General features: G+C 38.3%; 1 protein-coding gene across 3 annotated transcripts in view; it reads right to left on the bottom strand.

The window, feature by feature from the left end:
• Nucleotides 1-239: 239 nt before the first annotated feature.
• APOO (apolipoprotein O) overlaps nucleotides 240-12,485 on the bottom strand; it is a 58,116-nt gene continuing 45,870 nt past the window's right edge. For all 3 annotated transcript variants that reach the window (XM_019927710.3, XM_019927708.3, XM_019927709.3), the window contains 2 exons: nucleotides 3,928-3,993; nucleotides 240-494 (listed from right to left, as the gene is read on the bottom strand). In XM_019927710.3, the coding sequence (XP_019783269.1) occupies nucleotides 3,958-3,993 (36 nt within the window). In that variant the 3' untranslated portion in view covers nucleotides 240-494; nucleotides 3,928-3,957. The remainder of the gene's footprint in view (nucleotides 495-3,927; nucleotides 3,994-12,485) is intronic.

Here is a 12,485-nt window from a genome sequence, read left to right as displayed (position 1 = left end):
TGCTGGCAACAGAAGCATCGTCTCTCTGCTCCAGAGCCACTTTTCTCAACTTGACCTTTGGAGACTGCCTGACAGCTGATGCTAAGAAGCAGAGTGAATGGTTTTAACATACACACACACCATGCACACACGCATACCCCCCCACACACATACAGGTACACTCAGAGACACACACAGGGACATCAGATACACTTAAACTGTCACTCAATAAATAATAAGAGAAAAAAAAGCAGGACAACTTTTTTTTTAACTTAGAATTTTAATTATGTACATAAATAGCAACATGAGAATGAGGAGTTCTAAGACTTATACATTATCTCTAGGTGAAAGAATTTCAGATTAGTCCACTTGGAGTATGGCATCACCCAAGATAACAAAGAGGCCTAGTATAGTTTTTCCTGAAGAAGAATGCCAACTTACTACATTCAGGACTGACTTCTCTGCCATTTTTCTGTAGAAATACTGGTTTATCATATGGAGTTTCCAATGTTTACCTATAAATAAAAGAAAAAGAAAACCATAAATAAACAGTTCCCCCCAAAATGAAAACAGCTCTAAGGTTTTGCAGTTTGAAAATTCTTTAGGTTTAAGTGATCACATCAAATACTTATAATACCATTATATGACCATGAGGATGACAATGAGCCAGAGAAATCTGTAATTATTCCCATTTTATAAATGGGTACACTAAAAACCAGAAAGGTTTTGTGTTACATCAATACTACATGCAGATTCTCAGCTAGCTGGGTATCTGAGATAAACAGATGGATGGGTGAATAAATTAAAAATAAACGCTTAAATGGCACAGGACACACTACATCGCTCCCCTTCTGAAAACCAAACAACCACATTTCCATCCATCTGCTGGAGGAGAGCATGATTACATCATTGCTAGTCTGACGCATACCTTTCCTCACATCACCCCATCATTCTTTTCTGGAATGAAACACACATCAAATCCAAAGACACCAAAGACAAACCAACTCTTCTCCAGATTGCCTTTTTCCTAATACATAATGAACCTACTTAGCAATTAGAGGTTTATAAATATTTCAGTTTTAATATAAAACTAAAAATTCTTAAACATCTAAACCACTAACTTACCTTTTCTATCTCTGTTTATTAACCTGTTTGAACTTCTCTAAGAATTCAATAGATTTACTGCATTGTTAAAAAAAAACTACAAACTGCCAGTAATCTATATTAATAAGGATTCAATAGATCATGGTAGTCCATACTAGGAAATTATGAAGCAGCTAAAGGAGGAATGAGATAGATCTATAAGTACCAACAGGGAAAGATGTACACAACATATTAAGTGAAAAAAAAAGCAAGTTCATTCAATATAACTAAACATGACACTGTCTACAAAGTACTCTTACCAAAAAATTGAACCTAAATCTGATTTAGCCTTCAGATCCAACTATCAGTTTATGGGAAATGCAGAGAGGAGAGGAACCAAGAGATAAACAGAATGACACTAAATGGATGCACTCAGCCACAGCCAGAGCATGGGAAATTTAAAGGAAAAATAAGCCCAGTTTTTCAACAAATAAATGATAAGAGAAAAATGAGGGAGAAGGAACTATTACAGTTTAAAAGGGACTTAAGACATCTGAAAATAAAGACAGTTTATATCTTTGTAAAAAAATTAAAAAACAAAAAAATAAAAGGGACTTAAGAGACTCATCAGTCAAATGCAGTGGCAGATCTTGTTTGGATCCTGACTCAAACAAAATAACTGTAAAAAGTTATTAACGAGACAATCAGGGAAATCTGCAAACTACCTGAATATTAGATGATATTACGGAATTAGTGTTAATTTCTTCAGGTGTGATAATAAAACTGCACTATGTGCCTGCATGGAGCTTTCAGTATACTTGCAAAACAGTACAAGGAATATGATCTCATTCTATCAAAAACCCAAAAGCCTGTATGGATGCGTGTGCATGTGCATGTGCACGTGTGTGTGTGTGTGTGTGTGTGTGTGTGTGTGTGTATTACACATAAAGAAAAAAGTCTGGAATGATGTACCAAACTATCAACAGAAATTACCTCTGGGAAAAGAATGGAGGACAAGACAAGCTTTAAAAATATTTATCTAAAAAAACTCTTTACAACAAATATGCATCACTTTTATAATTAAAAATTACGTCTCCAATAAAGAGCTAACGAAAATTAAAAATGAAATCAAGGCTGTGTATATAGTAAGCTGAACTCTGGCCCAGAATATTTTTGAAAGAATGAAGTGGATATGTACATGGTTTTCCTTTATTCTGTGGCTCGTTGCCCCTGTAAAGAAATATAACCATATTCAGTGTAAAGTCTCTGAAGGACATGTGTGACTTCCTGGCTGCTTACCCACCAGTCGCCTTTCTAACAGCATATCTGATGCACACCGGGCTCCACTTTCCAGAGATGCCAGTTCTGCGGTGGGGTCTACGCCTCTGCTTTTTAACAAACTTCCCAGGTAATTTGTATAACAAAATTTGAGAAATGCTGATTTGGGGTTACTATATGAAAGGCTGTGATGTGAAAGAGGATCTGGATTTATTTTCTGTGACTGCTAAGGCAAGATCAGACCATTGTGTAGGAGTTACAAGGAGACGTATTTTTGCTTAGTATAAGAAACAGCTCCCTAAAAATTAGGACTGCCCAAAGATGGCTGTCCTGTGGGGTGCTTTTCCTATCAGTGGAGGTGAAAAGTGGGAACACACAGGGCTACAGAGAATTTACGCTTGAGGCTGGGGGTTGGGCCAGATGATCCTTTTCAAATTCTAAGATTATATGACTCTCTAGGTCTCTGAAAACACAGAGACAACTTGAGAAAGAAAACCTCAAACCCAGAGCTTTCATGAGTTTTTAATAGCTTTCATGAGTTTTAAATAGTTTTAAATAGCCATGCCTTATGATAAATGTGACACTGATTTTTTTAAACAAATTTCTATTATAAAGAAAATGCATATTCATTGCAAAAAATTTAAAAATACATAAAGTTATACAGAAGAAAAAATATAAAAATCATCCATAATCCTACTATCTGAAGATACATACTTAAATTTTTGTTGTATTTCCTGGTCATTATCCTCTCTAAAAATGTATCACACTAGCCTTTTTTTTTTTTAAATTTAATAATTGTGCATATGTTCCCATGCAATTAAATATTATTGAAACATAATAACATTCCTCTTTATGGACATACCATAATTAAACCATTTTCCTGTAGCTGAATATTTAGATTGTTTCCAAATTCAATATAATCTAATTACCATGAAATCATAAGTGCTATTATATAATTTTTAATATATACACAAAATAATATTAACATAACTAGTGTTTTCTACTTAGCAAGTACTCAATGGGTAAATATTGAACATATGAATGAAAACAAATGGTGAATTGAGTATACGACCAGAAGAAATCACACTGATTGACTTTATCAGATACTATCCTAAATTTCTCTAGACTCAAGTTACTCAAATCCACAAAGAAAGACAGCGACACCTATGAATTCCTTATGTCACTTACTCTATATAATTTTGAGCTTCTCTACAATAGTCATGCATTCAGCAAATGTTTATTGAATGATTATTAGATGCATACAACTGTGCTTACTATAGTGAAATGCTGTCTGAAAAAAAAATAAGCCTAGGAAATAATTGTTTGAAATAGGTTTATAGACAAATCCCAAATGTCGAGTTCTAGCTTGTATAAAAAACCCAGGTACTTCTCAGGAACAAACACAATTAAAAAGTCACAGCACTTAAGCCCAGAAATTAAAGATGGAATGAAATATCATCCTGACCCTTATGTGTCCACACGAAGTTGAAATGGCTATAATTAATCAAATTAAATTAATTAAAGACAAGTCATTTCAATTGGTGCTAATAATGCTAAAAATAACCACAGAGTTTTCTTGTTCTTTACCTGATTAAAATGGGCAGAGCATGGAGTATTCTACTTATTTCCGGGTGAATTCTTCACATTTTCCGACTTGTAAAACAGAAAGTAAGAATATTAATGCAGTTTGAAAAGAAATAGTAAAACTTCTAAAGAAATAGTAGACTGTTTCAAAGTGCACATCTTCACCTTGTGACTGAATATTATCTGATGCAAAGTGACCCATGTCTCGGTAAACTGAAGGAATTACTAGGGCTCCCTGAGGGCCCTGCTGTAGAAAGTGACTCAGGCACAGAGGAGAGCAGGAAATAAAGCTCCATTAATCCTCACTACACAGATTCGGCCAACAGCTGATTTGATAAAAAATCCAATCAACAGTGAAAAGATTTCTTTACTACTTCATGCCACTGTAATTGTTAAAGAAGGTTACTGAATCACTTTGCTGTACACCTGAAACTAACACGACACTGTAAATCAATTATACTCCAATAAAAAAAAAAAGAATAGTCATCATGATCTGAAACTAAAAAAAAAAGGTTTCACACCTATGGGACGGTTTCCTGTGGGTACTCTGCTCCGTATATCATCCAACATAGGGGCTAAATCACAAAACATGTTTACTCTGGAAGAGGTTATAACCAGACGGCACCCATTCCACCTGGCCACCATCTGGGAACATATAATTAGGTCACGTCATCAATGAAAAGTAAGGTAGGAAAGGTTCTAGTGGGAAAAGTTCACGTGTTAAATGTTTAAGGCCTTACTTGCTTTCCCAGATGTTTTTAAGACTTTAATTCTGAAAACACATTAATAAGACCTGATGTACGTCAAGGATCTGAGCTCTCATGAGATGGCAATCTGAAAAACACTAGGCTGTAGTTGGGTGGGCAATAGGGCTGTGACTCTATGGTCTAGACTTGGTGCAGGTTCTGCCGGTGACCTTCTCTCGGAGTTATCCATGGGTGAAGGAGGGGGGAATGTGAGAAAGCAGGAACACACGCCTAACCCTGTAATTTCAGAGCATGGCTCCTAGGCAACTTCAGGCTTACTGAAGTGGTTGAGAACCTGTCTCTAAGCATAGTGATCATACATCTTGGCTTGCCCAAGTTATACATACTGGTTTATACTTATTGTCCCAGCATAATTAATAGTGCCCCGTTTCACTCTCAAGAGTATCCTGGTTTGGATGATAAATTATATGGTCACCCTATCTACAGACCACATTCCCTTGATGATGGAGTTCTGGGGAAAGAGGCCATACGTATTGCTTGGTGGATCATCACACAATATCCAGGTCTACTTGTTGCTCTGAACAGAGCTCTACAGGACTCAGCGCCTATGCCTTACACTATTCCTTGAGAGCCACTTTCACTCACACACACACACACACACACACACACACACATACACACCCCAGAGGCATTCTTGCTGTTGCTCTTCCAACTTGCCAAGCTCTTTCCTGGGATAGGACCTTTGCAAAATAAATCCCTTGACCTAGACTGGTCAATCCCAATTTTGGTCTGGCTAAATGCTATTCATCCTTTAGATCAAGGCTTTCCCCTGTCCTCTGCCCTTCGATTCAGATAAGAACCTTTTATTCACATTGATAGCATCCATGTACTTCCTGATTTGTGTAATTCTTTCATTCATGTTTGAATCCTTCACAAATATATTTAAGTTTCATGAGGGCACAACACTCCTAGGACCTCCTAGCATACAGTATTCAAACAGTTGCTGAATAAACAAATGAAATGAGCTAGAACCTAGAGACCTGATGAGTGTTTAAAAAAAAGTTTGGGTATGTAATTAATGAAGAAGAGATAAAAAGAGGCTTATGAAGGCAAGTGAGATAACTATGTCCAACAATTGGGTCTGTCATAAAAACCATGTGGTTCCCTACTTAGTTAATCAAAAATATAAGATAAGATATACTATCTTAGAATAAGATAAGAATATAAGATGCTAAATTCATAAACTTTTTTATCCTTTGGACATTAAGAAAATGAGTACATAAAGACATTCTTCTGGTTGAAGAAAACAACTGTTGCTAGGAAATTTTTCTTGTTTGACTACATATCACTTATAACAAAACATGACAGTCAAATATCTCACTAATGAAGTATTGAACCCATCCACCCTATTACAAATCAGATCTCTCTTGGCAGAAACCATCATCATCTCAGCAAAAACAACATTCTGATTTCAAAAGACAGTTTGTGACTTAGCACAAGCCAGAAATCAAATTTTTTTGCATTTTCGGACAGTTTTATTTAAAATATTTTACAATGCAACCATTCTCCTTATATCTAATTTCAATACATACTGGGTTTCATTGTTTTTTTAAAGTGATTGATACATTTTATTTAACCCAACACATCTAAAATACTATTATTTCAACATGTAATCAATATAACATCAATCAACATTAAAATTATGAGATAGTTTACAATCTTTTTATTTGTACCATGTCTTCTAAATTTGGTGTGAATTTGCGCTTACAGCATACCTCAGTTCAGATTAGCTACACTTCATGTAGTCAACATCTGGTGCCTGCCATATTGGATTGCAAAGGGCTAGAGGAATAAGCTAAACAGCACTGCACTGTGATGGTTAATTTTATGTGTCAACTTGGCTAAGCTACAGTAGAAATTTTATTTTCTTACCATGTCCATGAACATGAATAATAATTTCTATTAGCAAAATTGAAACATTTGTTTTAATCAAAATATTTATTTCTAATTAGTATGCACTGCCATATGAAGGGGGATTTCTAGCCAAACCTCTGAGGTACAGCAATCCACTTGAAATGTCTGATCCCCTCACCAGCTGAATTATTTTGATCAATTACTTAACTCCTCCAAAATGCAGTTTCCTCGTTTATAACATGGAGATAATAATAGAACCTGCCTCACAGACTCTTCCTGAGCATACAGTTAGCACACAGGGCCAAGCTCACAGCAAGTGCTCAATAAAAATGACCTATCCCAAAAGAAACGAAACTGAGTTATCTGTAGTGACGTGGATGGACCTAGAGACGGTCATACAGAGTGAAGTAAGTCAGAAAGAGAAAAAATAAATACCGTATGCTAACACATATATATGGAATCCAAAAAAAAAAAAAGGTTCTGATGAACCTAGGGGCAGGACAGGAATAAAGACACAGACGTAGAGAATGGACTTGAGGACACAGGGAGGGGGACGGGTAAGCTGGGGCGAAGTGAGAGAGTGGCATGGACATATATACACTACCAAACGTAAAACAGATAGCTAGTGGGAAGCAGCCGCATAGCACAGGGAGATCAGCTCGGTGCTTGGTGACCACCTAGAGGGGTGGGATAGGGAGGGTGGGAGGGAGACGCAAGATGGAGGAGATATGGGGATATCTGTATATGTATAGCTGATTCACTTTGTTATAAAGCAGAAACTAACACACCATTGTAAAGCAATTATACTCCAATAAAGATGTTAAAAAAAAACTACCTATCCTATGTGGTAGGTCACTTAACTTTTTTGATGAGGAAATAAAAGGTAAACATAAATGACCTGTTACAGACCCCAGTGAAATTCCAGTTCACTGGATGTGGTAGGCAGAATAACGGCCCCTTCAAAGATGTTTGCACCCTAATCCTGGAACCTGTGACTGTGCTACCATACATGGCAAAGGAGAATTACGGTGGCACTGGAGTTAAGGTTGCTAACCAGCTGACCTTACAATAGGGAGATTATCTTGGATTATCTGGGTGGGCCCAATCGAATCACATGGGTTCCTATAGTCTAAGAGGATGGAAGACAGGGTCAAAGAAATGGGACATGAAAAGGACTCATCTGCAGCAGCTGGCTCTGAAGACGAAGGAAGAGGGCTGGGAGTCAAGGAATGCTGCAGCCTCTAGAAGCTGGGAACTACCCTCAGCTGACAGCTAGCAAAGCAGACCTTGGTCCTATAACTGCCAAGAAACTAAATTCTGTCAACAACCTCAAGGAGCAGGAAGCGGATTCTCCCCTGGAACCTCCAGAAAGGAATGCAGCCCTGCTGACACCTTGATTTAGCACCGGACTCCTGACCTACAGAGTCTAAGATAATAAATTTGTACTACTTTCAGCCAGTAAATTTGTGGTCATTAGTTATGGCTGCAATGGGAAACTAAAACAGATAGGAGGACTTTTGACTAAGGAGTATAATAAGCCCTAGGGCTCCATTTTCCATGAGGAAATGTTACCTTCTCCTAAGCAGATGTCACATGACATCTATCATGGTTACCATTTCTAAAGTCTGTCCATTTTCTCAGCTTCTCACATGGATAAACTCAATCCTTGAAACAGCCCCATGAGGTACTACCCCCATTTCCCAAGAGCACCAGAGCGACTTCCCAAGGTTTCAAGGCTTGTAAGAGGTGGGGGTGGGGTGGGAGTGGGGGAAGAGCCCGGTGCACCCACTCTGGAGTCCACTCTCTTGGCCACCAGGCCATGCTGCATCCTGCCTTGTCTACCTTTCCTCATACCAAAAGTGTATGCCTTTCGAAAAAGCAGACTTTTTTTTTCAGGATTTCTTACTTTTTATTTTGTTAAGTAATGATGTTTTAAAAAAAAGAAAGGGACTTCCCTGGTGGCACAGTGGTTAGGAATCTGCCTGCCAATGCAGGAGACACGGGTTCAATCCTGGTCCGGGACGATCTCACATGCCGCGGAGCAACTAAGCCCGTGCGTCACAACTACTGAGCCTGCGCTCCAGAGCCCACGAGCCACAAATACTGAGCCTGTGTGTCACAACTACTGAAGCCTGTGCGCCTAGAGCCTGTGCTCCGCAACAAGAGAAGCCACCGCAATGAGAAGCCCACGCACCGCGACGCAGAGTAGCCCCTGCTCCCCACAACTAGAGAAAGCCCGCGCACAGCAATGAAGACCCAATGCAGCCAAGAAAAAAAAAAGAAAAATCATTGCCTAGTACCTTTATTTCTTAGAATTTTAAACAGCAAAAACTAGAAAGGGCACAAATTCAGAACAAATTTAGCTTTATGGAAACCCCACCACATTGTCCTTATTTTTATTTTATTGTGGTAAGAACGCTTAATATGAGATCTGCCCTCCTGACAAATTTTTAAGTGTACAATACAGTAATGTTAACTATAGGCACTATATTGTACAGCAGGTCTCTAGAATGTATTCATCTTGCATAACTGAAACTTTATACCCACTGATTAGCAACTCCCCATTTTCCACTCCCCCCAGCCCCTGGCAACCACCACTCTACTCTCTTCTTCTATAAATTAGACTATTTTAGATACTTCATTTAGATACTTCATTTTAGATACTTCACAGAAGTATTTCTCCTTCTGTGACTGCCTTATTTCAAAGATGATCACTTTAAAATCACATAACTTACAGCAAAACTTGAGTGTGTTTAGAAAGCTAAGGAATTTCGAATGGAGAAAAAGAAAGCAGGACACATTTACTCAGATTGATGGCTGCTGCTTCCCTTTCAATTTCCTGCTGAGCCAGCAAAGGCTTGAATACAACTATAAAAAGCTCAGCTTTAGAAGTTCTGCTCAGTTTTCATGTTAGTAACAGGTTTACATTTCTTTTATATTTTCCTTACCTTCAAAGAATTATTAAGAATTTTCTTTTTAGTTATTGTTGGTCTTTAACAGTCATTCTACAATTCTTTGATAGTAACTTGTCACATTTTTTAAAAATCTAGTGAAAATTAAACATGACTTTTAATGAAACACACTGCTGTGTTTGGCTAATGTAGAAGACAACTCCAAAAGAGCTATCTGTGACCCTGGAGCCTGACACCCACAAATAGCCTCCATCTCTGAAACTCAGGCTTTGAGCTGGGACTATTCTGAAAGGGTTTCAGATTAGCAACGGACAATCAATAGTTTCATGCTTTTATTAAACATCTAGAGTCAAAGAGTGAAAACCGTAATGGAAAAGATCTATGAATCAACTACATTAAGTACTTCTGATCATCAAAAGGCACCAAAACTGAAGAAACAAGCCTCAAACTGGGAGAAGACATCTGCAAACATGTGACCAAAAATATTAGTATCTAGGAAAAAATAAAGAACTCTTATAAATCATTAAGAAAGGAACTAATGACCCACATGAAAAATGGCCAAAAAGGGCTTCCCTGGTGGCGCAGTGGTTGAGAGTCTGCCTGCCGATGCAGGGGACACGGGTTCGTGCCCCGGTCCGGGAAGATTCCACATGCCGCGGAGCGGCTGGGCCCGTGAGCCATGGCTGCTGAGCCTGCACGTCCGGAGCCTGTGCTCCACAACGGGAGAGGCCACAACAGTGAAAGGTCTGCGTACCAGAAAAAAAAAAAAAAAAGGCCAAAAGACATAAACAGGCATTTCAAGAAGAAACCAATAAACATGTGAAAAGATGCTCAACCTCATTAGTAATCAAAGGAACATACATTAAAACAACAATGAGAGATTCTGAGACCATTTTGACATGCCAGACAGCGAGGAAACTATTGCAGAGTCCTTGTGTCATGTCAAAAGGACGCAGAGCCAACTTCTACTGGCCAAAATGGAACAATCTGAACTCCAACAAGGATAAGAAATACAAAGCATTCAAACCCAAATATATTTAAATCTACAAATTCAAAATGATTCTCAAAAAAACCCCACTAATTGGTGACCTTCTGAGGATGAGAGGGAACCAATTTATTATTTTGAAAACCAGATAAACAAGAGCAAAAATTGAGCATTTATCCTAACTTTCCTATAATTGTGTAACTAAATAGTATATGAGGGGAAGTAGTTCCTTATTAAAGTGTTCTAGCTATTATGTGAAATGACAGAAATAGAATATCACCATTTTCCAACTCCCAGTGAGTCAGTAGGTCTAGGCATTGAGCCTCAATAGCCACTAACACCAAAATGGTAAAGTGAAGCAAAAACTTAGATGCCTACATAGACCTATAGCCTTGCCAATAGGATCAAACACGAACTTGATTAGGCAGCCTCTGGATCCAGTGGCCAATCTACAGGAAACGTAGAGAAGAAAGGAACACGTTCAACTGCACCGTAAGCGTGCAATCCGCAAAACCCAAACTGTTGGAAACTCTACAGGTCCGACACGCCAGGTTCCTTTAACAGATACAGTGTAAGGAAAATAAGAGGATGGAAGGGGAACCAGTAGATTAAGTGACTTAAAAGGGAAAAAAAAAGACTTAAAAGGAATATCAAGTCAGAAATAATCATGGGCAAGACTAAAGTGACAGGGATAAAGACTTAGGTGATAAAGCCATTAAGAAAAACAGGGAAGTTACTTCCTACTATGGAAGTCAGGATAGTAGGTAGTTTTGGATGGAAAGAGAGGAATGTGATTGGGGTGAGCTACATGGAAGGGCTTCTGGGGAGGCTGGCAAAATTCTGGGTTTTTGTCCTAGATGATGGTTACAAGGGTATGTGCCTTATAATAATTCACTCAGCGATAAAAAAATCAATTTAAAAATTGTTGAAGGAAAGCACATTATTGTGGCAACTGAGGAAATCTGACTATGGACTGTATATTAGATAATGATTATGTGAACAATGAAATGTCAACTTTCCTGAGCATGATAATGGTATTGTGATTATATCAGTAAATGACCATGTTCTTTAGAAATATATGCTGAATTAGATATGGGTAGAAAGCGCAGTATCTACAACTAACTCTCAAATGGTTCAGAAAAATAAAATACACATGTGTGTGAGCACCCAAGCATGTGTAAAAAGACAAAGCAAATGTAGCAAAACGTTAATTGGTGAATCTATGTGAAGGGTATATTCATTATACTATTCCTGCAACTGTTCTGTAGTTTTGAAATATTTTTTCAAAATAAAAACTGGGGAACAAAGTAAAGACATACACACGCACACACACACACACACACACACACACAAACACACCAACACACCCCACAGTGAAAAACTATTTCAAAGGCACCAGACTGGCAAAAATGGAAAACTTGTCATCTAGTAAAATTGATGTGCAGACATTATGAACTAGGAATCCTGGCCTAGAAAAACTCTTTTTTTAATTTAATTTAATTTAATTTAATTTAATTTTTGGCTGCGTTGGGTCTTCGTTGCTGAGTGCGGGCTCTCTCTAGTTATGGCAAGTGGGGGCTACTCTTTGTTGCGGTGCACGGGCTTCTCGTTGCAGTGGCTTCTCTTGTTGTGGAGCACGGGCTCTAGGCGCGCAGGCTCAAGTAGTTGCAGCATGTGGGCTCAGTAGTTGTGGTGCACAAGCTTAGTTGCTCCGCAGCGTGTGGGATCTTCCCGGACCAGGGATCGAACCCGTGTCCCCTGCATTGGCAGGCAGATTCTTAACCACTGTGCCACCAGGGAAGTCCCTGGCCTAAGAAACTCTTAATAAACCATGACACATGTACAGAAATATGCTCAAAGCTGTGTGTGCAACGACAATATACTGAAAGCCACCTAGTTAGCCATCAACATGGGTATTTTCCCACAAAGAAATATTCCATAGCAGTGTAAATTAATAAATTACGGGCATACACAACCCATTAACATAATGTTTAGGGAACAAAACAACTTGCAAAATAACACATATAGTAAGACTCCATCTAA

The sequence above is a fragment of the Tursiops truncatus genome, chromosome X, assembly GCF_011762595.2.
Source record: "Tursiops truncatus isolate mTurTru1 chromosome X, mTurTru1.mat.Y, whole genome shotgun sequence".
Taxonomy (NCBI): Eukaryota; Metazoa; Chordata; class Mammalia; order Artiodactyla; family Delphinidae; genus Tursiops; species Tursiops truncatus.
This window is presented reverse-complemented; position numbering and strand designations above follow the sequence as displayed.